General features: G+C 48.7%; 1 protein-coding gene across 2 annotated transcripts; it reads right to left on the bottom strand.

Annotated features, from left to right (window-relative positions):
- Positions 1 to 10,677: 10,677 nt before the first annotated feature.
- Positions 10,678 to 25,289, bottom strand: LOC144943920 (thrombomodulin-like). 2 transcript variants are annotated; one of them, XM_078871788.1, is made up of 3 exons: positions 25,237 to 25,289; positions 14,525 to 16,431; positions 10,678 to 14,494 (listed from the first exon to the last, which is right to left on the bottom strand). In XM_078871788.1, exons 2-3 carry the CDS (start codon positions 16,249 to 16,251, stop codon positions 14,059 to 14,061), a joined length of 2,163 nt encoding a protein of 720 aa, XP_078727914.1. In that variant the 5' UTR covers positions 16,252 to 16,431; positions 25,237 to 25,289; the 3' UTR covers positions 10,678 to 14,058. The 2 variants fall into 2 exon arrangements, with proteins under 2 accessions (XP_078727914.1, XP_078727913.1); XM_078871787.1 differs by having other exon boundaries at positions 10,678 to 16,431.
- Positions 25,290 to 26,674: the final 1,385 nt, after the last annotated feature.

Raw genomic sequence — 26,674 nt, 5'->3', positions numbered from 1 at the left:
CCGCTGTGTGACGTGCCCTCTCTCCCGGTGCCTCTGAAAAGAGCGTATGACTAAACAAATAAATTAACGTTTGCACTCTGCTAAGATCATATATATTTTAAATCTCGTGACAGCTACGACAGCACACAATGCCATTTCTCACCAAACTTTGAAGTCAGGTTTGAATAAAGTTGGCATGATGCGCTCAGTCAACTATTAGAGAAGTCCTCGTGAGTGATATAGTGGCGCACGGCAGAAACTCAGTCGCTTCGTGCCATTCCCACTTGCCCGCCCACTCAAAGCAAACTTGTCGCCGGTGACAGATTGTCAGCGATAATTGCCATAAAATTACCCGAAATGCGTGCAGCCGCCTCCTCAAGCCGCGGGGGGCGGGGGGAATAGCAACGCGCAGGCTGCGGAATGGAGACCGTGCAGGTGACTTTTCCAACTCTCACAGGGAAAGTCGACTCCAGGTTCAAAGTTCATTTATTAGGTATAGCCCTGTGAGCCATTCGGCTCTTGAATTGGGTGCAACCGCAACAAACAAAAAACATGAACAAGAAAACATCTTAAAGTGACGGCAACGCACGGCACGAGATGCCTCCCCAACCCCGCGTTGGCTGCACCTACGCGTGTCGAACTTATTTCTCCACCACGCGTAGCCGACCGTGCTCATCGGAGGTGCTGCAGGCGGGGAAGGCCGTGATCTCACCCCGCGGTGTGGCCTGAGTCACCTGCGTTGTGTTGCTGATCTGGAGGCCGCCACTCACCAGCACGGTTGAGAACCGCCGTCACGTGGGTCGTGCAAACGAACATCGTTACGATGGCTTTCTTCTGGTAGGAATCCACTGGTTCCACCAGCCCACAGGGGATTATTGTGTCCGTCCGTCCGTCGTGCAGGGAGGGGCTGGGTGGGGAGGGGAGGGTGGGGAGGGGCTGGGTGGGGAGGGAGGGGCTGGGTGGGGCTGGGTGGTGGGAGGGGTGGGGCTGGGTGGGGAAGGGCTGGTCACCCCGTGATGCCCTTATAAAACTCAACGTTTAACCTACTCACGCCGGCTTGTGCCCGCCCTCACAGTCGGGCATATTTGCGGAATACACCACGCCGCCGTTGACCCTGGCCATTGACAGAGCAACCCAACGTTCCTACCAGCTCCCTCCGCAGGACAATGTGTTTATTTATTTTTCTTTAATAAAAGAGAGCAGCAGAATTACGAGGTGTACGTTTCACCACAGCTCTCGCCAGCCTTGCTCTGATGAATCCGTGCGGCGTCAGGCAATCGAGCGATCAGAACCAGCCGCGAAGACGTCGTATTGGGGGGGGGGGAGGGGCTTCTACCATCTCAGGCCGCTCGGAGTCTGCGCGGAGAGCAACCGGTGGTGCCCTTTGCCCCTCGACAAGAAGCTGCGTCGTGCGAGACGCGGGGCCGGGGCACTCACGGCGGCGGCGGCGTGTGCGTTGCTCACTGTCACCACGGTCTGGGCTCCACACTTGGGGGCGGGGGGGCACGGCGCATTTGCAGTCGCGGCACCTAAACTCTGCAACTCGTTTAGCCACCTTCCTGGTCAGGACTTCAAATCTCGACTCAAAACGTCTCTGTTGAAAATGGCTTTCTCTCTCTCTCGAGATATTTTCAAACATCTTTCCCACTTCTCCTTGCCTTGGTTGATGTTAAACTAGTATAGCGCCCTGAGATCGACTATTCACCCGAGCTCCGTACATTGAAAGCATTATTAATATTACTACATACATTTAAATCATCGTTATTACGAGCGCTGCTCAGATGATGCGCGTCTCGGCGGAGTCGTCCGTCTGGCCGCGTCCCCGAAGCACGCGCACGTGTGCGTGTGTGTGTGTCTGTCTGCGTGCTTAATGCCACCTGTGCAGTGGCTATCGCCTCGGTTAGCGTCGCGAGCACCGCTTAAGTGGACGCCACTTGGCTCCCTCTCCCACACCACCCCCTCCCACCCCGCACAACGCATGCATTGTATGCACAGTGCTCGTGCTAATGAGCACGCGGCACTGAAGGGGAATTGTAGTGGAGCTATTCCTGGTGATATCGACGGTTATTTAATCCACAGTGGAGATTCTTACAGGAACAAGGGACCGCCCCCCGTATAGCCCTAACATAATGTTGAGGCAAGTGCTGTTAGCGAGCACCTATGAAGGCCGGCACGACACACGAAGGGGTGGCCAGCACTACGCCCGACCGCCTTTGCCTCGCCAGTGGCGATGTTTACGCATCGCACCAGGTGCTCTTTTGAGGCTGAGTCGACCTAGGGGATGCCCAGGTCCGATTCAGATCGTCACTGATGTTGGCCGTGATCGGGAAACGAACTCGGCTGGGTGGATTTGTAGCGCAGCGCGCTGAACGTGGCACTACCGCTCCCCACAAGTACTCTTACAGACAAAGAGACAAAGACAAAGATCCCCTGTATAGCCTTAACAGACTGTAGGGACAAGTGCTGTTAGCGAGCACCTATGAAGGCCGGAACGGTACACGAGGGGGTGGGTGGCCAGCACCACGCCCGACCGCCTTTCTTACAGACACACACTCCTACACGCATATCTTTGGTGTCAAATTTTGAATCACCAAATAAAGTGAATTTTAATATTGCTGACTGCGATGGGTTATGACAGATATTAAATGGTTATGACCTCAACAAAACGTCGCCCAAGACGGTCACGACCTCGCCACAGAATAGTCACGAGTAACGTCCCACTACCCAATAACTTAAATTGATCACCAGACTCAACAACGGATGAAGAAGTGTGACGACGCTACTCGCAATGACAACGATGGGAATGATCCCGATGATTGAGGTAGAAGCATAATATCAGACGACGATGGTGATGAGAGATGGGTGAAAATAATCGATGATGTCGCATGTGCGTTGGTGATGGATGATAGAGGGGGATACTGTGAGCGATGACTTTGGAAACAACTGATAGATGATGATGATGGCCATGATGGATTGATGATGATGATGATGATGGCTATGATGGATGATGATGATTATGACGACGACGATGGCCATGATGATGGATGATGATGGCCATGATGGATGATGATGGATGATGATGATGGACATGATGATGATGGATGATGATGATGGACATGATGATGATGATGGCCATGATGATGATGGCCATGATGGATGATGATGAACGATGATGATTATGATGATGGACATGATGATGATGGAGGATATGATGATGATGATGAAAGTTAAAATTTCGTGACAATGCCACCACAGCTGCAAAACAAAGTACAGCACACACCAAATAATCCCTGTTCAGAATTCTGTCACCCGTGATGATCACACATGAGAGTCAGCGTGTTGTGTCTGACGCTAAATTAATCCTATTATCTGTGATTATTTCAGACAATAGTCACGGATAAGTGTTTTAACTGTGAGTACAATTAAAAACTCCACTCGTCTGAAAATGTTCACAATCATCAATGGATCTTTTCAGAATAATAGTTTTATTATAATTGTAAGACAGATAGTCCACAAGAAACGCCAGCGAGAGACAATAGCTAGGAGTATCATGGGAGGACAGGCGTGAGCTATGCGGTGATGTCGAGTCGACAGGTGGCTCTCGCGCTTGATGTACATAATTGCTCTAAAATTGAGACAAAATGCTTCCATTGCTCCGAGGTTACAATAACACGCCTTCCCTGATGAAAATGTCTAAAGATGTATCTTTCACTTGGCAATCCAGCCCGTTGCAAAGTCGTCCGCCTCAACTTCGAGTGCCGATAGACGCTGTCTACCTTTCGTTACCGCGCTCTGCATCGCTGAGTGAAGGACAGCCCGTCCCGTCGCCTCGTGTTACCGCACTTAATGAGATGCACCTAGACCCGACGCTGCACTCTGCTTATGTAGATCGGCTGATAGGCGCCCCTGCACCATTGTGTAAAAAAATAATCATGGTGTACTCCACATTCGCTTTGACGCTCACCGACTTTGACAGACACGCAGAAGCAATCTCACTCAGCAAATGCAGACCCAATGCTCTTTATTTTTTCAAAACCACTGTGCGTCTGTCGCGCGCGTGTGTGCGTGCGCGCGTGCGTTACGACGGATGTGTCCCGGGAGCGTGGCTTGTGGCAGGCACAGCGCAATCAGTTGGCGAGGGGGTGGAGAGGGGGGGGGCTGTATCGTTGTGGGTGGAGGAGGCTGAGGTCTGGCATCCGCTAATGGCTGTTTGGGGGGGGATGGTCTGGGCTGGCAATCTCCGTCTGTGGGTGGGGGGAGGGAGCTCAGCTGGGACACGGCAGAGCGTCTGACGAGGTGCCACTCCAGACGCACCGCGTGTGCCTGGGGCAGTGTGGACGGTACGCCGCCCGTTCTGCAAGTCCTTCCCAGTGTTCCGGGCAGTCTTCCCAGCTGCTGAGTTGGATGTAGGTTGCGTCGACGATGCCCGGGCGACTGGCACGGTGGCTGGATATCTCGCTTGATGTATACTTGTTCAAATTGGGATCACTACTTCCATATGCTGCGTGGTGACACTGACACCTCGTGCCTGATGAGAACGTTTCGAGATTCTCCTTCATCGCTGCTGCTCAAATCGATGTCGATAGCGACCGAAGAAGGATAAGAGGACGCCAGTGCAATTCGTCAGGAACTTGCTGATGGCGGTTGTTTTTGTTGTTGTTGTTGCACAATGCACAGAGGCTGCAGTGCCTTGTCATGGGGGTCTTCTCATCAGCCGCGGAGGGATCACGATGGTTGCCGCAGCTCTCCGTGGAGGTTGGAGGACTCCAGCAAGGCTGTGGCATCGCTAGGGGGCACCCCAGCGCCGTGCCTGGGAGACAGGTGGCAGAACAAAGCGTCAAACTCGGACTCGACAGCTCGGGGCAAAAATGGGTTGTGTTCAAAGGAACACACTCAATTATGATTGTGTTGCTTTGAAGTACAGCTCTCTGACCCGTTCGGAGACAACTATACATCCTGCCTTCAACATCTGTTTATCTTAACACTAAAGTGAAGCTCTCAACTCCCAGGAAAGAGTTGTCGTGAGCTGCCAAACACCCACTCCAATCGAGTAGTCCATCTGTAAAAGCCCCTTCTCTACACTCTGAAAAGTTCTCCACGATTCCACATTGTCACAACCTGCAGTTTTCGTTCCATTTGCATCCTTGTTAATGGCCATGCAATCTGATACTTCAACCTCGCCACTGGCGGCGAGGAGCACTTACACTCTCAAATCCGCATTGTGATGGCAGCCAGCACGTGCCTGCACCGCTCACATCATCATCATCAGCATCATGCACCGCAACCACCGGCACGAGACAGACGTGGCCACTGGTTGCGCTCTCGCACTGCACGTAAATCCCCGAGCAGAGGTCGCAACCGGGTACCCGATACTCGTACCCTACCCGATACCCGGCTTCCCGTACCCGGCCGGGAACGGGTACGGGTACCCGCTTGCGACCCTGGTGCGGCCGGGTACGGGTAGACCGTGAGTCACTGGTGAGTAACTGTTTGTCACTCATTTCCCAACGTCTTGTCTCTTCTCACAATTCAAGTTCCTAGAATCAACCCACCCGCCCCTGCAACATGGCTTCATCCCAGAGGTCGCAATCAGGTACCCGATACTATATATATACTCACCAACGCGTGCACCTGGTCCCAATAGGCCATGACGCATGGTAAGTGTTACTGCGTCTGCAAAGTGTGTTGTCAGATTTTGTGGATTCTAAATCTCTACTCTGAACATTTAGGGTCCCGACTGGCCTTGGTAAGGGCGATGACCGAACATCTCGTCACTGTTTGTGTGTAATCACCAACGCAACAGCAGCTCATAGACTGGGAAGGTGGAGGGGGTGCCACTGATGGAGAGGCAGGACGTGTGTACATTTTGTTTGAAACATTTGTTGTACTTTCTGATGTGTTCTGGAAAATGGTACGACGTGAATTCCTTTCAGGTTCCGTTGTTATTCGGGCCCACGTTTTAAGTTGTATTTTTGCTCCAATGCTCATTACATTCCCTGAATGTCATTTGGCCTTCATGGTGTTCTCCGCGCTTGCGGTAGGGCTGAGTGAGAATGCAATGTTTTGGAAGTGGCTCGTAATAATATATGCGAGCCCGAGATGTAGTGCCAGTGCGTGGAATGAATGGAAATGCGACGATGTGCATTGCCTGGCTTACAAGGATGCTGTTGGATTGCTGCAGTTGGTTGCTTCCCACGACTTTTGCTCGCAGTGCAGCGATTCTCAAAGCGGTGGGGCGCGTTGACATTCATTTCTGTCACAGCGATGTTACTCGACGAACTCTGCATTAAATACCCCTCCCGGTTCTATGCATTTGTGTTGAACTTACTCTTTGGTTCTTTCGGTAAAGTCACGTAGATGAAACATAAAAATAAAAATGTAATCACGACGTTTCGGAGGCAACACAAGATTCCGTCATCAGGTGGAACAGCCACAGCAAACATTACTGTATTAAATTGTTGAACTTCTTTCGCACCGTACGTAGTCATCCGTGCTAATCGGAGATGCGGGGCACAGGACAACAAACTGAACACAAAAAGCAGTTCTTCAAGAAATAAATTTTATTCTGGATTTAAAAGTGCATAAAACAAAATGCAACACATTAAAAGCTGTGGACGGACTGAGGGAGCCAGGGAAAACAGCGAATGACTTCTAAGAAAAACATTCTTGCATACCCTGGTGGGGAGCGGTAGGTTGAGGGGCAACTGCCTTTAGATACCAGCACACTACTTCAGAGATGCGCACATCTGGCCTCACTCCCAAGGGGTGTGCTTTTATCCAGCTTCTGCCTCACTCCTGGCCCCATGGGGCTCTCCATCACAGCGGAGTTCCGGAGCCGTTGTGTCTAAAGAGAGTAGCGATATTATTCTCCTGTTGCACTCCTCCGTCGTGGTAATCGTGGCTTCTTCAGTGGTTCTAGATTTGAAGCTTTCGTGACTGCAAGGATTCATACTCTTAGGTTTTTTCGGTAAAGTCACGTAGGTAAAAAATAAAATTTATAAAAGTAAAATTTTAAAAATCACGACGTTTCGGAGGCAACACACGCTTCCGTCTTCAGGTGGAACCGTCACAGCAATCGTGCTGTGACGGCTGTGACGGTTCCACCTGAAAACGGAAGCTTGTGTTGTCTCCGAAACGTCGTGATTTTTAAAATTTTACTTTTATTAATTTTAATTTTATTTTTTACCTACGTGACTTTACCGAAAAAACCTAAGAGTATTCTTCAGTGGTGCTTAAGATGTCTCGGACCGAAGTCTCTCACCTCACTGGACGTGGAAGACCTCGTCCGAGTGAGAAGGTCTCCTAGCGGATGCACCGCTCTTGAATTGAACGAACTCCGGGCAGACGGAACGTTGAAGGGGATCGTCTCGCCCTGCCTGTGTGGCATTGTGCGGCACCCACGTAAGGACGTTGAGTAGCATGCCATTATTTCCAGACGGAAATTTTCCATCGCGCGTGTGTTTTTTTGCTCGGATGTAATGGCGTCAGTAAAATGTGTCTGCCATTACCAGCGAAACATGTAAAATGACGCGAGGCATTAAAATATCGTTTTTTTTTTTGAAATTAACTTTCACATTTACTGACCGTGCCCCCGAACGCTCCGGAGTCGACACAATTGCTTATTACCCGTGGAGAAGCCAATAGCGGATATACTCACTCACGCCATTTGAATAAAATAATGGTGATACATCCAAAGCTCGTTTTACCAAAACCTAGGTTTTAATAAACATACGCACATCGAAATGTTAATGTATATATGTTCTTCGTTGCTAAAATAGAATTAAAAAATAACACTCTGTCACTGTGAAATCTGATCATTTGAAAAAGGGAATCAAGATTTTATCTTACCACAAAAAAACACTCCTTTAACACCCCTGCCGGCATGAGCTCGGGGAATTATGGACATTGAATGCCGAGTCACGAGTGCTGAGAGGATTGTGGGGAGCCAATGCCGCATGTATTAAATATTGAAACCATTTACAGTGCATGTATGTATGTTGAACTTCTTTCGCACCGTACGTCGCCAACCGCGCTAATCGGATGCGCGGGGGAAGGACAACAGACTAAACACAAAGAGCAGTTTTAAATAAATGAGTTTTCAATCTAGATTTAAAACTGCATAGCTCCAGGGGCTTCCTAATATCACAAGGAAGAGCGTTCCAGACGGGCGCAGATGCAATGCCCAAGCCCACCCACTTAATAGCTTGGAGGTTGGCGTTCACCTGTGTGCGTTCTCTAACCCTTCTCTTTCGCTCAACGTAATTCTCGAAGCAAGCATTTCTCGCCGCTTCGTATATGCACGTTTTCAACGAATGACCATGTTTCTTGACCCATACGTCACAATAAGTAGTATGATGCGCCGATGTAATATGTTCTTCTTTGAGCAGATTGTTACGTGAATTTTTTTCAACATTTCAAGTTCAGCTTGACAACAACTGGTCAAATCTGCTCGATGTTGACTCGCTTTATGTCGTGATTTGTTGTTCCCGTCCGCCTTCAACGGATGCCCTAAGTGCACACGTGGTATTTTTCCCGTTGCGTCACTCCCAACAGACATCTCCACTTGTTCAGCGAACTCGTTGTTCGTGACCTTGTTTTTTTTGCTCATTTTTATCCCGAGCCCAACCTCGCAGCCTCCTTTCAAAAAGTGTTTTGGTATCAAATTCCTGTGGTCCATTCCCACTGATCGTTTCAATGACTGTCATCAGCGAACCTGGGATGGTGCGTATTTCCCCATCAATATTTACGTATTCGTTTCTCAAATCCAACTTGCAGATAATATATTGTTGCCGTGAAAAGATTTTGATGGAAGCATGTAACATATGGCCGATTTGCCTTTTCATCTGTAATTGTAATTATTGATCCATGCAACCTTCTGTTTTTGAGAACGCTATTTATTATTTAAAGAGCCATGCATAACCGTCACTCCGCTAATTTGAAGATATAACAAAATACAATATATTTTTGTACGAAATGGAAACTAAAACTGCAAATGATCGGTCTACGCCTGAATATAGCACTCATCTATAGCTGGTTGTGCATCATTTTGAAACATTTTGATGGGATCCAATCAGAATCTGTCTAGCTTATTGATGATCCAACCCTTGACTGCCTCCCGGTCTCCCTGTTGCTTCTCCGTTACCTCTCTGTGGTTAATGTTCTTATGATGTCTCTCACGCAATGGTTCCACTCGTTTGTCGACCTGCTCGTCAGAGAGATTACATCTCGCCATGCAGTGTTTTCTATTTTGTTATATCAACATTCCGTACAAATCAACGTTGTTTCATTCTCCAACCTGCGCACTGCCAGCCTCTTTACCCACTCCGCTCTTACGCATGTACCGATGACACCATCGATCCGTCTACTCCATTCGATTGTTGTTGTGCAAGATACGACGCTTAGAAGCACGTGCGTAATAAGAATATACGTAACGCAAATCTAAGCCAACAAGCTAAAGTCACATTTATTCTAAAGGTTCGAGAAACACTGTACAAGCGAGGTAACAATGAAAAGCGATGATACGGTAAAAAACGAGACAAAGAAGATTCGATTCTTCTATTATCGAGGCAAGTTGTCAAACGTCAACTAATCGTTACGTGCTTTATCAATTGCCATTTTTAAAAGTCTATTTTCAATTCGGTATCGCTCTTACGACTGCGTTACTTAAAGTGACAACAATACCGGAAATTTTCTACAACATCAAAAATACGAATTGGCTTTTCCATTCTATTGTAGAAATAGAATATAAAATTGCATCCATCGTACTTACAAAACATGGAACATTTCACGAAGTGAACACTGCACCAAAAACACGTGTGACGCTTGACTAAAGCAACGAGGGAAAAATGTCGTAATTCACACTTTCGTTGTGCCTGGATTAAGCAAAATACCACGTGGCAATGTTCTACTTTGCACGAATGAGCCTACGACTTAAAGACACCATGTCTTTGCAATAATATGACCGGTGAAGCATTGCAGAGTGCAAACCACTTTAATATGTAGCCTGTGTGTAACTTCTTCCGAATTGTCTAAGTAATCATAAACACTCTCTGAGGCTCAAGTACCATCGGACGGCACGCCGAAGGGGAAATTTAGATCAACAGCACCCAACAGATTGTATGCTCCTTTGTAATAATGGACAGGGTGCATCAAGTATTGACTGTAGGTCAAGGTAACCTCATTGTGACCCAGCGCAAGTGTGTTTTCCATTACCCACCGATGTTTACAGTTTTGTCAATCCAATCAATCAATCCACCTCCTCGCATCGTGCCGGCCATGGGGCTTGTTCGGCCCTTTTTCCTTCCGCTGGTGAGTTTGGGAATCGAACTCACTTGGCCAGGTTCAGAACGCAGCAAGCTAACCACGGTGCCACCGATTATCCTCTTCAATTGAAGGGCTTGACGAATGAGCGATGTGGATCTGCAAGCGCTGTCCATTAACGAACACATGTCATTGTGCTCTCTCACTTTCTCTCACATCTCTCGAATTTTCGTGAACATGCTTGGTATTTCAAAGTACACAGAAAACAGTGGACAAAGTGTTTTTTGTTCATCAAAGTTTCGCAATTTCTAAAGTCATACGCATTTATAAAGGGCGTTCGTTTTCATCTGGATTTAATTGAATTTCATTTTTTGTAACGGGCATCACTGCCATAAGTACGCACGTAAGCAATGGCTGTCCACAGCGCAAGTGTCGGGTTTTTAAGGTCGGTTTTATTTCGAGTATAGCGACAGTACATGGGAAAGATCCTCTCCTCGTTCACACGTTCCTGCCGTCACCGCCACCTCCATCCAGCATCGCGCTGCGGCTCTGCGGAGCGACTCACGCGTCCCTCCCTCCTCCCACATGACCAGCGGCACAGCGACGCAGCCACCCCACGTGGTGTCAATGCGGTCGCACTGATTGTCATACTCAGAGCTGCCAGACTGAAACCACAATTTCATTAAGAGCAACAACAAAAAATAGAACAACTCTACTACATTATACCAGGCAAAATTAAGCACGTTGTGTGTCGACAATATTAAACACAAATGAGAAACATAAATTCTTATAAAGCAAGCAGTTATTTGTAATTACTAATTCGGAAGCTTAATTTGCATGTGCTCATTGTAAAGTGTAACATGCAATGTGGCTCGTGATTTTACATATTCCAACGGAATCATCACCTTGAACCGGTCAGACAACAGAATAACGACCACACGCCACGCCGATGTACCAGCCTCCCTTACCAATGCAACATGATGACGCTCACAATAAAGCAATAATTTATACGCAGTAACAGAATGTACAATTATGATGGCCAGAAGTGTTCAGACGAAGTGTCTAACAGAGCTGTAAATTCCAGTTTAAGTGTGCACGTTTTATCACCGCGTTTATTTATTTTCATTTGAAGGAAGGCATCAGTAACACTTCGAAGGTTTTCGCGGTTGTGCGCTGTAACCCTCCGCACGTGTTGTCCTGCACCTTTGTCCGACGTTTCGCGCTGACATCGTGCTCCAACAACAACGCGGGTACAACCCCGGAACACACACCCGGGGGGCTAAAGGAAGGGTTAACTCCAACAGGTAAGTGCATTCGTTTGTGGGGGTCTTCCCCAGGTTGTGTAATACCCCCAACGTCCACGCATGCGTTCAAAGCGTTGACAATAAGAGCGGTTGACGTCGACAAGCCAAATGCACTGACGTCATCCAACATAACCCAACCCCTTGCCGACACACACCCAGTGTGGCGTCACGACGAATCGTCACGTGGTGTGACATCACGGGAGGGTTCCCGCGAAACCATTACCAGGTCACTTGGCATGCAACGATGCATCGACGACAACATCCGATTCGTACAATGAAACCAAGCGTTAGGAATCAATTGCATACGTGTTATGCAAATTAATTCCGGTATACCTGTAAAGTCAGCACACTCGTCATTGACACTGCCTTAAAAGGAAACATATGTATATACGAGTAGACGTTATGGGCAATGGGCCCTCTCTTCATAGAACATAGAAATAAAGAAAAAAACAAGTACACACCAGACAACATGAAAGGGATGGCACAAGCAAGACGAAACATTGTTGATTCGTCACTTGAATCGTGATGATGGAATCGCTGGCACAAGGACACATCTGTAATGTGCAGATATATGTCGAGCGAGGACTTATATCACAGCCCCTATTTTACAACACGGTGGCAGGGGCGGCCCCAAACTCGCTGCAGCAACTGGCGCTCGAAGGCGAACCCTGCAACCGGCACCCCACCCCTCAACCCCCAAGGGCACGATCTAGGGCTCTAGGCTGAGGTTTTTTGGTAAACTGAGAAATATTTGTCCTCACTTTTTCCGTTAAATGTTTTTTAAGCGTATTTTTTTTTAAACAGAGGCATAATCATTCGGTTTGTCCGTCTGTCCGACCAACACGTTCTCAGAAATGAATTATAATTCATATTCCTTCAGTACGCGCACGGGAATTTAAATAATGGCAACTTCGTTATTTGTATTTTTTCCTCGAATTTGGCGCACCCCACTTAACTTGGCGCCCTAGGCGACCCGTCTAGTTCGCCTAGACGGACGGGCTGACATCTCTGCCTACCCCGATGAAGCGGTATTACTTTGCAATCGATTGCGGTAGGCTCACTTATTCGCACAGTCGGGGCGAAATAAATGTTTTGAGCGGAGGTAATTTGTTGCTGGAGGTTTGGAAAGAAGGTTAAGTCGTCACCTTAGAAACGCGTTGAGAGCCACATGATGATGATGGGCGTTGTCAAATCGTTTCTCAGACCGATTCTTATTCAACGACAAGAAGCGAATGTTGCTCACTATACCCCAAGTAGAACGTGACAGCTGGCAAGCAAGTCCGCGATCAGTATCAGACACAACTTACAAAAACAGACAAAAGTATAAGCACGCACTTAAACACTTCACATCATATTGAGTGGTAAAAAACTATGAAAACTTGTTTCCGTTCCCATTGACTACCGAACCAAGGCCCAAGGCTTCTCGTATTACAAACAATAGCTGATCATACAAATGCTTTATCGACAGTAAAAATCCTGAAAAAACTACGGTTATCGGCTAGATACACTACAATGTTGCACATCTGGCCATGCAAGCTGTAGGCATTTTAATCGTTTAATGTCAGCACTTTACTCTGAATTGTGGAAACAAAGTTGACCATAACTTGTATATAAGATCCCCTTTTTAAAGCTTGGCTTTTGTAAAAGTGGCTGTACAAAGGGAACTATTGTGCATATATCCACCATGGTGCTGTTCAACCTTCCGATGTATATTCGGGTTACACCACGTGTTTGCTCAGCACGATGTCCGACTTCTCATTCCCCTACGCGGAGATGTTTGTTTTAGTCGTTCCATTGGTGCTTGAAGAAGCTGCCAGCGCGTGGAGAAGAACGTCAGACAAAATGGCGAGCAACACGAGCTACGACCCGAAAACACATCCGACAGCTGTGACGAGGATTGATCAATTGAGCGTGTTAGCTAATCAGATGGCAGCTTATTTTGCGTGAATGTACGCCGTGATTGTCCAATTAACTGAGGACGTTCTTTACAAGCTTTTATAGACTTATTTTACAGAATTAAAATAAAGTAGCTTATTAAAGTAGCTTATAGTTATAATTCTTTCTCGCCGAGTGCTTAACGAGAAGGGTTCCAAGATAGACTCCAGATCAGTGGATGACTCAAGACACAGTCTTTCGTGGAAGATAAAAATAAATACCACTTTGTGGAAAGTCAACAGTGGTTGTCCTGTGTCGCCCCACTGACCTTCGTTACTAGAATAAGATTTTTTTTCACTGGCTTAGGCCTACCAATGGAGACAAGCGAGGCCCAATTCTCATTAGAGAATAAAGCCAGAGATTTGACCTCGCGTGGAACACAATTAAAGTAATCGGTTATTTAGCAAGCAGTTGAGAAATCAATGACTTCAAGCTCAGTGAATTTGCAAATGCCAATGGCATAATTATGCTACACCTAAATTACACGTGTTTAAAGGATTGAAATAACAAAAGGATGCAGGCCATGCCTTGCAATGTCATACGGCAAGTTATTGTTCTCTATTGAATGGCTGAGGCCATATTATGAACCGTTATGCAGGCTCGTTTGCATTGTCAAATCTTCATTGTTTGCCGAGGTCTCATTCACATCTGCGGAGGAATCGAGCGGCCCACCGGCGGGTCCTTCAGTTTTTGTGAGTGGGACCTCGGCTTGAGCGCCGGAAGGCGCCGAACCCGGGCCACTCTGAGCGGGACGCTTACGGCCGCCACGCTTCGCGAAGCACAGGAACGTGGTGACCGTGACGATGAGCAGGCCGGCGAAAATGATGGCCACGAGAAGCCAGGGCTTCGAGTTTCGCTCCTCCGTCGCTCGCGCCGAGCCAGTCCCCTGTGGACGGCGATCGTGCTCGTACGTCACTGCAGGCCAAGTCGACGTCTCGCCACCGGCGGTGTGTTCGTCGACATTAATTTCAGAGGTGACGGTAGCCACAGTCGCGTAGGCGGACCTGCGGGTAGGCCTAACCGGGTACGTGGCCATGTGGGTAGGCCTAACCGGGTACGTGGTCGTGTGGGTAGGCTTAACTGGGTACTCGGCCGGGGGCATCATTTCCGTAAGGCCGAGCTCCGTCGTCTCATTCTCGTCCTCCGACAACTCGTTCGAGTCGGCGTACTCTGTCGCAGCCAACTCCGCCTCGTCCTCGTCTTCTACAGCCGTCGCTGCAAAGATGGCGAAACCTTCCTTCGGAACACAACCGACGCCATCTTTCAACAGCGAGAAGCCTTCCTCGCACGAGCACTGGAAAGTGCCGGGCGCGTTGAAGCAGGCCTGGGCGCACGGGCTCGACTTGCACTCGTCCACGTCGGTGCAGTTGGCGCCGTTCTCGTGCAGTGAGTAGCCCGGGCCGCAGTAGCACTCCGGTTCGCCCCGCTGCGCAAGTCTACACGCGTACTCGCACAGCTCTGCGCCGAGCGAGCACGGGTCGTAGTGCACGCAGTCGCGCTTGTTGCTCGCATCCAGGGTGAAGCCGTCAGCACAGTAGCACGCGTACGAGCCCGGCGTGTTCTCGCAGAACTGCTCGCATGGGAAGCCCTCACACTCGTCGATGTCGGCGCAGGTGTGGCCCTCCAGCATCTCGAAGCCGCGCTCGCACGCACAGTGGTAGCTGCCCTCCGTGTTGATGCACCGCTGCTCGCATGGCTGCTCCCCATCGCCGCACTCGTCGATGTCGACGCAGCTGCGCTCGTCCTCGTCGTCCAGAAGGTAGCCCTGGATACACTCGCAGCGATGGGCCCCCCCCTCCCCCTCGTCCTCCTGGACGCACCGGTGCTCGCAGCCACCGTTGTCTACATCGCAGCCTGCCTTGTCTTCCGCGTCCTCCTCTGATGAAACCGGCAGGCTCACCAGTTCCTCCGCGTCGTCGTCGTCCTCAGAATCCTCGGAGGCGTCGAGCTCGCACGGGGGATCCAAGAACGCTCCGGTCCAACCAAATTCTTGATCCACGAGCTCGCACGTAACCTGAACGACCTTGTCGCTCCCCGCGCACGCGACCGACCCAGTGCTGCCCTCCGGGTACACGCCAAAGTCCTGGTCCGTGACTCCGAAGGGCACCTGGTAGGTGATGGAGGCGCCTGCGTGCAGATGGAATGGCTCGCACATGCCCCTGTACGTGTACTTGCACACAAACATGGCCGGGGCGTTGCAATTGCCGTCTTCCCACTTGAGGCTGGGGCTGCCGTCGGTTATCTCGGCCTGGGTGTAGCCAGCGGTTACGCACCTCTCAACGGTACATGGACCACCAGGCTCCTTGGCCCAGTTGGAGTAGGACGTTTCCTCGTCCCGGTAAAGCCAGTAAAATCCCCGTAGTGGCTTTTTGGGCGCGTAGCACTGACGCCTGTTGCGGCGGAGGCCGATCCACAGCTTTCTGGCGGGCGCAGCGCCAAGCTCGGCCTCCCGGTGCGTGTGGAAGTTGACGAGCAGCTCCTGCAGAAGAGATGTCTCCTCGGTTGTCTTCATCGTCGTCAGCATTCCTCCACGGCCCTGGCACGCTTTGTGCGCTGCGAGGAATGCGACCCTTTCCAGGTGTAGCGAGTAGCAGGTCTGACCGTAGCAAAGAGAGTGAGCGATGTGTGGGCCTTGGGGTTGCTGTGCTGATGCAAGTGAAAGTAGCGATAGTATGACGACGAGCATTATGAAGCCGGCCCCTGTTTTGTTGAGCGAGTTGTTTCGTTGCAGAGTTGTGCCGCTACACCGCATCGTTTCGCTGCACGAGCGCATCGTTACGAGTACTCAGCCAGTTGTCTTTTTCACGGAGGAATTTGGTGCGATTGTGTTAGAAATATTTTCCAATTCACGTCCTTTTGCCGTCTTCGAGCTTATGTTTCAAAGGAAGTCCAGACGGAAGATTTTCTGAACTTTGAGAAACATTCCCCGGATCTGGAAACCTTGACTGGCAGCCTGACACACACACACGGACACAAAATCATTCTTCATTAGCTGGCACAGACTCACAGAAAATGCAATAAGTGAGAACTTAGACCAATACGGCATAGCAGGGATGATAATCTGTTCCGTACCTCGGGCTAAATAACATTTAACGTATGAGGTAAATGTTACTTACCAACATGATTTGATCTAAGAAATGGGTTTAAAGAAACCTGCTCAATGATCCAGGAGAAACTGAGAGGCGATGGAAATGCAACGGTGGTCATACAGCTGCAACGCCGAACATGAGCAATTTGAGTAGAACGTCTCATGCCGCTCTCAGATAGCAAAACGAGACGTTGTGGTGGTGGTGGTGGAGAGGGCCTTTGTTAAATTTGTACGGATACAGAACTTGCATGACTTTGGATTCAACCTAAATGATTCATAGTGGGTTTACAACACCAATCAAATCCAAACATACATATATCATAATTGAAATGTAAATACATAAATATACATGGGTTGAGATAAATGGACACGGCAGAAAGAGCGAATAAGTATACATAGATTAAGATAAATGGACAAGGCAGAAAGAGCTAACAGTAGGAGAGTGTATTTAAGAAGACTTATTCACAATTCTGGCTAATCACGTTGTGGGATTACTCTCCAACACACCAATTTTGCTGAAGTAAATTATTTGCACGTTTTGTTTACGTGACAGAAGATGGCGAATGAGAGGCAAACATTACGCTGCCCTCTGTGCCAAAATAAACATGGTAGGGTTGTTGATAGCGAATCCCAACCCTTCATCCACTCAGAGTAGAGAGCCGAGTAGTTTTTTTGAGATATTTCCAGATGTCTTCACATATAAGTTTGGTAAAATTGACTGGAGCAGAACTTGAGATGCACCTTAGAAACTCGGCCAAACCCAATAAGACCATATCCACATCTGGAGGTGCCTACCTTGGTTAAGTGGAAAATAAAACAGGGTGAAACAAGTTATAATGGATATTTGTGGGAGATAGAGGAAGCTGATTCCAACTATTCCAGCGTCATTGTTCTGTTGAGAAAGCCAGATTTCTGAAATCGCTTCCGTACCAGCCTACATTAGTCAAACCGGGTCATACATTTTTATGCAAAACTTAAGATGTATCAGAATAGGTTTGGCCAATAGGCGTCCTCTGTTCTAACACCATTTGAGACGAGGCTCAAAAGAAAGCGGTATCTGGTGTGGACCAATCAGTTTCAAGGACAATGCATATATTATCAGAGTATGTTTTTTGTTTGCAAGTATTGTGGTTAACGCAGACATGATTCCTTGTAAAAGGTTTAAGTTTGGTGTTTTAACAACTTAACACCTGTTGCCAGATAAAAGGGGAAAAAACTAGATTCATATTTTGGCACTGACAAAGGAGGTCCCATGATCAAGATGTATCGCTTGGGTTTTTGGGAAATGACCAAAACTTCCACCAACTAGAGCTGAGCAGACTGACCAAACGCCGCTTAAGGGAATGCGATTTGGAGTAGCTGGTTCTCTGGCTGCCTGTAACCAGATGATGTTGAGACTCTTTTGAATGGGATTCCCATTACCATTATTTTGCACGTGGTATGATTTACGCACGATTTGAACCACGTTTTAAACATGACCTCACAGCAAGGGCTAGAATTCAAGGAAACTCAACTCCTGATGCATATCGTTGGGGAGAGACCAATATGAGCTGACGGGGATAAAATGCCAAGTATCTTCCAAAATAGTGCACCTTCTGCCAAGAGCTATGGCCATTCACAGACTTGGCTGGCTATCATGGAAAGCTCATCCCACGCTGTGCAGATGCGGTCACTTCCTTCACTTGATCACTAAAGACCAACTGAACAAGGATGAATGGACTGCATAAGCAAATTCAGCGTTTTAAAAGTTGAAAGCTGGTAAGGAAATCAAGTCGATCATTGAGTAACCAAATGAGGAAGATTATGTTTTATTATTGTTATTTTCGAAATGCACTCGTCTTGCGGAGCGATGCTTCAGACGCTCGCCTAGGTGCTGTGTCGATTTAAGAACGCGAAATGGGGAAGCAGAAAATAAAATACTCGGTAAAGTTCGCCAGAAGGAAAGTTACTTCCTCGCAATATACTGTACGCTGCAATCGAGAAGGATTTTTTTTCTACTTGGCGTGGGTTGTGCAAACATTCCCAACGAGAAAGAATATAACCCTGAAACCTATCACAAACCGTTTAAGTTCTCTAAATAGGTTACAGATGGAGAATAACAGGGTGATACGCTGGTCATCAGCTCTGCAGCCGTACGACCGCAAGCCTTCTGTTCATCCCAAAGGCGGCTACAACCCTGTGTGTAAACGTCTCAGGAGTGTCGTGTAATAGTTAGCAGACTGGAATTGCAATCTAGAGAGATCGCTGGTTCTGCCTCCTGGCGCGGCAGCTCAGACAATGGTCCAAGTGTCTCTCTGTCCACCAAGCAGTCAATATGGGCCAAAGTGCGGTGGGGTAAAGTGTGGCTAATTCCAACTCTTTCAAAGCATCTATAAACTATGTTTTTGTTTTTACCAGGTAAAGCTCACTAAGCTATATAGCTATTTTACAGACGCACCCTGGCCACAAATGATAGCTCGACGAAGTGGCTTATCACGTGGCAATTTAGAGCACTCAAATGGTGTAAACGCATGTTTCAAAAATGTGGAGGGAAAAATCCATTGCGACCACGGGGAGAACATGCAAATTCCAAATATACAGCAGGCGTCCGGGTCGGGATCGAACCCACGACCTCCTGTACACCAGGCGAGGTAGTTAACATCTCGTGGCTCTACAGCAGTGTTGTTCACTAATTTTCAGGGGGACGTGGCACTTTCGCCAATAAGACATCACCAGCGTGAGGGCCGCCACACGTTTGAAACAATTGTTGGGGTTCAACAGCAGCACGATGATGGGTTTTATTTCACATCTGTGTATTGTCACGGGCCGCAACGTCAGGGGCCGCAAGTGGCCCGCGGGCCTTGCAATGAAGAACACCGCCTCCACAGCGCCCTGTGGTCGTTCCGCCGGCAGTGGCGTGAGCAAGCACTTGCGGGGCTGCTCCTTTACCCCACCTGCACTTGCACGGCAGTGGCCAGTAGGCGGCGTAGGGATCGGAACTCATTCACTTTTGCTCACGAGTCGACATTTTATCGTCGTTGTGCAGAGCGGCGGGATGGAAATTTCCGTCACTTTACTCCCGTGGAGGGATGAGGGGGGAGGCGATGTGATGCCAACCCAGGCAGGTTTACCAAGCTGCGGCCACTGGTAACACTTCGCGGCTTGCCATCTGGGAAGCTGAGTCCACGAACAACTGTGACGTCGTTTCTTTGTGTGTGTCTTTGGATTATTGAAACGTGAAATGAAAAGGGTCTGTATGATTAATTGTACGCATGTAATTGAACAAACGTATCAGTGCCACTGACAATTATGATGATTAAATGTGCTTGGGCAGTTACTCGTCACCACACGGGGTCATAGTTATCAACCCCTTATCAGTGCCCTACCTTATTACAGACCAATCCAGACCTTATTGGTCACCCCGTGCCCTTATAAATCTCAACGTTCATCCTACAAAGTCCCATTACAAGAGAGAAACACAAATAAATAGACAAAACATTTTTTTGCCCGCATTGAAACGGCTGTACGCCGTATGGACCTGAAAACTGAATTTCCCTGCACAAGAATACGGGGTAAACCGTACGGGTTGACAGCCGTGGAGACCGGTGCTGTGGTCAACACGCCTGATCCTCCTCACAGTGCTTGCATTAGAAATGCAACGGAGCATCGTTGGCGAAATTGGCCCAAACAAAGGGCCCTTGCCCATCTATTGAGCGTGTTGTTGTTGCTGTTGGGTGCGCGCCTTTGTTGTGATAGGGGAATTAGAGAGAGAGTGGCTGAGAGTGAGCGAGAATGAACGAGTGAATATTCATTTGGTCCGGGGGGTGGGCAACCAAAAGAACAAGCGGAGCCTTTTTTTTCGAATTCGGTAACAAAAAAAGCCCTTCAAATTTTCAAGAGCCCACAATGCATTGTGGCGGTGAACACGAGACGGCGGTGGCCTCGAACGGACAACGCGACGAAGCGGCTCCTTGCAGAGCCGCGCGCCACTCCGGAGCCGCATGCTGCCGAGCCATGGATGTTGCTCCAACCTCTCGCTTCTTTTGAGTCAAAGAGCAATAATTACTGCTCGCTCATCACCCCGTACGCTTGCAACCAACGGGCGACATTGACCAATGACAACATTTATCAATTGAAAAGCATCGATTCTTCACGTGCTTTATTTGAAAGGTCGGATGTAATCGACGAGCCGATTGCATAGTTACTGCCTACAAATTAGTACCGTACTTCACGAATTTAGATGGTTATACGCGGGAGGTAAAATATACATAATGCGTATGATGCAATGTGGAAATATGATGCCCGTTATTTGAACCACATTTGAAGAGTAGAGAGGTCAAATTTAGATGTTTGAGGCAGGAACTACGTCTGTGCTTTTGGCACTAGCCAGAGAGCTGGACTTTTAACAAAGCAACTCTGAATATTGATAAATCCAGCGGATCAGGCCTGGCCCCAGCTCCTCTCGGATTTGGGGGGGTGGGGGGTAACAGCTGTTCTGGCAAGTACCATGGCAGTGGTGCACGCTCAGCAGAGTCAGTGATCGTGAGTGGTCAAAGGGCCAAATGGTGGTGCTGGGCCCACCCGTGCTCCGCTCTGGTGCTGGTCCTGGAGGGGAGAGGCCTTTGAATAGTGGTGCATGCAGAGGGTGCCTTTGAATGGTGGTGCATATAGAAGGTACTCGGAAGTCATTCGCAGGATCAGGCAAAGCAGCCGGGCAGCTCACGTGGGAGGACTGTGGCGAGGGGAAACGGCGGTCGACGAGATGGAGGGGGGGGGAGAACGCGAGAGGGGCACTGCAGTCGACGAGAAGGGGGGGAGGGCGACTCGTAAAGAGCGGCGATTGTGATGAAGAGGGTGGGTGTCTAATGTGCAACAGCTGCACAATATTGAAGACGTCGGTTCTGTAGCGCCAAGGGTATTGACAGTGATCACCTCTCGACCTTGCGTTCAGTCAATAGTCGTCGCGAAGCGGTGAGCAGTGAGTGTGATAGAGTATTGGTGAGCAGTGAGTGTGATGGAGTATTGGTGAGGAGTGAGTGTGATAGAGTATTGGTGAGCAGTGAGTGTGATAGAGAATTGGTGAGCGCTGCGCGTTGAGTGTTGTCAGTGACGAATGCACACGGGCCTGAGGTTGCGGCGGAATGTGAGCATTGCTTGGGGAGTGGTGAGTGGTGTGGTGGTGGTGAGGGAGGGAGTGTTGAGTGATGTGGTAGTGGTGAGGGAGGGAGGGAGGGAGTGGTGAGTGGTTCGGTGGTGGTGGTGATGGATCAAGTCGTGAGTGATGAGTGGTTTGGTGGTGAGGAGGGAGGGGCCGGTTTAGTGGTGGTGGTGAGGGAGGGAGTGGTGAGTGGTGGTGGTGAGGGAAGGAGTGGTGAGGGGTGGTGGTGAGGGAGGGAGTGGTGAGTGGTTTCGTGGTGGTGGTGAGGGAGGGAGTGGTGAGTGCTAAGGAGTGGAGTGACGAGTGGAGCGCTGATAATAGCAGAACTCTTTTAGTTCTCAAGAAAATATTCAATGGGATTTTTGGATAATCCAATTCATGGTTGTTTGCATTTTGTGTGAGGATAACAGGGCACCCCCAGAAAGCGTGGTGCACAGGAGGGGACATCACCCACAAGGTTCACACAGCCGCATCCTGAGTCGCAAGAGTCGTTGCTCAGAAGGCTCCATCAAGTTTGGACTACGAACTCGCTCGGCGTGATCCACCAAACCTGGCCTCGAAGGCGCTGTTTTGCTGTTTTGCTGTTTCGCTGTTTTGCAGACATTCGCCACCTCACCCGGTCCGTACATTTGCGAGCACCAAACACACTGAAACTATTTCAATCGATTGTATGGGAGGGTGAAGTTCATGCAGTGGTGGTGAACACGGCCCAGCGGTAGTGTGTTCACCGCTTGTTTGGCGAGGTGCACGGTTCGAGCCCAGCGGCCGCCCTGGTTAATACTGCGGGCGACATAATTCGGAAGAGAGTAGGCCATGTGTGCCCGTCCAAACATGAAATATTACTCCCACATTACCTCGATCACCTCCTGGCAGACGATAAACCGGTCTGCGAATTCATAGCACATTCCTGATAGCCTTGCCACCATAGGAATGGCACGAATACCAAACGGGATGAATTAATTATTATTAATAAAAGATGGAGTGGAAGACATAGGCTTTTCAAACAAATCCAAAGTGTGGTGGTTCACGCCAGCAATCCATTGTCTTGCAATGGGCAATGGTGCGCGTGCGACATCCATCTGCAGGGTAGAGGGCTGGACGTATGAAACAATCGTTCAGGTTGACCTAAAGTGAGCGGGGTTTGAATGCTTTGCCGTGTATGTAGGAGGGTGGAGCAGCGGTGCCGTGGGTTAGCGCACTGCGCTGTCAACGCTGCAACCGCTGTTAGAATCCCTTTTCACGGCTAACATCAGTGGCGAGCGATATTTACACCGGTCACGGACCTCCCCTTCGCCGACCCGCACACACCAGCGCGGGTGGAGTTTGACCAAACAACGGACCCCATCTGAGACGGCGTGGGGAGGCATTCATCCAGCAGTGGATTGACAAAAGGCTCAGAACAACATGTTTTCCAAACCTCCCTCCCCATCACGAAACTACTTGGAGTCTTAGCCAGCTGGGTGTGTCTGTGGTCAGAGCGCATGACTCACGATTGGAAGGTTGTGGTCAATGGGCAACCAAGACCCTCATCCGTCCTAAGATTGCTAAATGTGTTTGTCTTGCATATATGTTTATATGTGTGTTTGTTGAACTTCTTTCGCCGCTGTGTGTAGCCAACCGTGCTCATCGGAGGTATGGGCGAAGGCCAAAGAACTAAACACAAAAAGCAGTTCTGAAGAAATCAGTTGTCAACTTGGATTGAAAGATGCACAGCTCACAGGAGCTTGCTAACATCTGGCAGGCCCCTGTCGCAGGAATGCCGAGGTGCCCCTCCTGACACAAGCACCACCCAGAGGGGACGGGCACCAGTGCACGCTAATTGGGACTGATGTAAACGCTCGGCCAGATTCTCATTCTTGACAGAAAGCAGCCCAAACACATTGCCCAGACGGTTTGCCCCATTGTTGTTGTTGTTGTTGCTGGTGGTGGTGGAGACGTGGAACATTTTTCGCTAAAAATAAAAACGGAATGTACAAAAATGAAGACTCGACAAGAAGACAACCTGGCCCGTTGACTTTTGACTGCAGCCCCAAGATGCAAAAAGGTTTACTTGGGAACTAATACAATATTTAAATTGTAGAAATATACTATAGAATTTGTAAGAGTGCAGCCCTGCAATGCCACTGCTGGCAGAAGGGTCTCCACTACACAGAGCTCTGGAGAGGCCCCTCTGGAGAGTATTTGGCCTACTCTTCCATCCTGCCTAAACGTCTAGGAAGAGGTCAAAGTTGCCGACGCTGTACCCAACCACACGCGATCTGCCAATCTCCGAACTGTGTTGTAAATATTCACACTGCTGGTTGGACAGAGATGATTCGGATTTTTAGAAGCTTTCTCAGTTGCTTTAAGGGACTTACCGGGCGAGTGAAGCAAAGCTCTGGATTGCAACAATACAACCTTCCAAAGTGGAGTCAATGATTATCATTTAATACTCTTTGGTTCTTTCGGTAAAGTCACGTAGGTATGAAATAAATTAAATCGCGACGTTTCGATTACAACACAAGCAATTATCAGGTGGGAAAACCACAGCAATAATTTGTTTTTGCTGATGATGATTGCTTGTGTTGCAATCGAAACGTCGTGATTTATTTGATTTTTACCCACGTGACTTTACCGAAAGAACCAAAGAGAATGGATTCCTGCAGCCAGGAAAGCTCCAAATCTAGACTGATTATCATTTTGTTTAAAGATAAGTTTTATAAGCTTTACTTTTAGTTTTTTCGGTAAGGTCACGTAGGTAAAAAACTAAATAAATTAAAATGAAAACAACTAAATTAAATCACGACGTTTCGGGCACAACACAAGCGTCCGTATTCAGGTGTTTTTTTCCTACGTGACTTTACCGAAGAGAACTAAAAGTATGGATCCTTGCAGTCACAAAAACTTCATATCTAGTTTTATAAGCTTCCAAGAAGTTTCGCTGGTCTATAGCTGACGTGTGCTGACGTGTGGAGGCTGCACTGATTACGGAGTTTTTTTGTTTTTTTTTCCTGCCAGGAAATTTTTAAGCAAATAATTACAACGACGGCTCTCTTGGAAGAAAAAAAAACCTCCAGAAATTTCGTCGGTTGGATAACGCGAAAGTAAATAAAAACCGCAACCATCCGTCATTGTTGTCAATTGAAACACTGGAGCAATAAACATTTAAGACATGTCTTACATGACATGTTTACATTTAACACAAACACTTGTAACAAAAACTCACATCGCAAAGTACTCAAATATATATGATGGTGAGTGTCTGCTTCGCCCTAACAGGGAAACTTCAAGTTTAAGCAATCACTCTCAATGAGACGCGTACCCCAGCTTGCATTCACCACAACTAGAGAGTTAACAAAAACTCCACAGAAAACTTTCAAAAAAACATCACATGCACTAATCTGTCACAAACAACCCAAAAACATTTACAAAACCACGAAATACCAACGCACAATTACATCCCCATCATCGATTTTAAAATAAAAAAGAGAAAAAAATTCAATTAAAAAATATCAGATCATACACGCTCGAATGAGCGAAAGCCATCAACTGACCAGCAGCGCGTTGCAGTGAGAAGCAGTCCCCGCTCAACGCCAACTCGCCTCTGAGCTGCCCTGGACTCGACGCGGCGTCACATAGAGGCGCGCTCGGGGTGGGTCACGTGGCCCTCCACAGGCGAGGCGCGCGCCCGTGGCCCCATTGGCTCAGCCCGCAGAGTTTTGTCGCAGACTTTTAAAAGAAACGAACCCCCACTCCCCTACACGAACTCTCACTCCCCTGCACGAACTCCCCTGCACGAACTCCCCCGCACGAACTCTCACTCGCCTGCACGAACTCCTCTGCACGAACTCCCCTGCACGAACTCCCCTGCACGAACTCCTCTGCACGAACTCCTCTGCACGAACTCCCCTGCACGAACTCCCCTGCACGAACTCCTCTGCACGAACTCCCCTGCATGAACTATCTTGCACGAACTCTCGTGCACGAACTCTCGTGCACGAACTCCCCTGCACAAACTCCCCTGCACGAACTCCCCTGCACGAACTCCCACTCGCCTGCACGAACTCCCCTGCCCGACCTCTCACTCCCCTACATGAACCCCCACTTTTTTATGCAGAGCTCGGAAAGGGCAATAACACAGCGAATATCCCTTTTACAAAAAAAAGTTAATACAATATTTGACGATGCTGCATTGGCAGTGGTGCACAAGCAACAATACATTTAAACCCAACGCGATCGTCAATAACTGTGGTTTCATGAGAAAAAATATATATAATAGGCGACGTTACGGGCAACAGCCCATCTTTACAGCACATGAACAACGTAGCGTGCATATACAACTACTGTACAGGCGGTATTGTACTCCATACGAATGGCATATGGCAAATGAATAGATCTGAGCGAGTAATGTCCAACACTTGAACCACACACACACAAGAATCAACAGTGGACCAGACACATTGCGTTGATTTAATGCAGCGATGCACAAAACTGTCAAGGGTTGCGACTCACCCACGCACTGGATTGCCCAACCTCCGGACGGTGTTGAGGTTGGGCCGTGGTGCGGCCAGACTCGGCAGGCAGATGGGGGGGGAGTGGGGTACGTTGGGGGGGTAGGGGTATGGTTAGCAAGACCCACGCGAAACTGGGTTGGGGGTTCCGGCCAGACGGAGAGGGGAGTTGAGTGGGGGAAGGGGCGAAAATACCGAGGGGAAAAGGATTTTTTTTGTCAGACCAAGCAGATGTCGAGGACGAGGGCTCCGCATCTCTGAGCCCAGGACATCTCTCTCCATCGCCCATCACAAGCTCGCAATGTCCGTACGGCACGGAAATGTTATCGTTTAACGGGCACAACTCCCAACTTTACGATGCAACACGATTTGTGGACACGAACATCACTCGTGTCAATCCACTTTTGGACGGGGGGTCTCCACATGCCATGCGCGTCGTGGGGGTTGTTTGACCATACTTCACCAAGCTGAGAAGTGCGGG

Source organism: Lampetra fluviatilis, chromosome 33, assembly GCF_964198595.1.
Source record: "Lampetra fluviatilis chromosome 33, kcLamFluv1.1, whole genome shotgun sequence".
NCBI lineage: Eukaryota > Metazoa > Chordata > Hyperoartia > Petromyzontiformes > Petromyzontidae > Lampetra > Lampetra fluviatilis.
The sequence above is the reverse complement of the archived record's forward strand: the minus strand, read 5'-3'. Positions and strand labels throughout refer to the sequence as shown.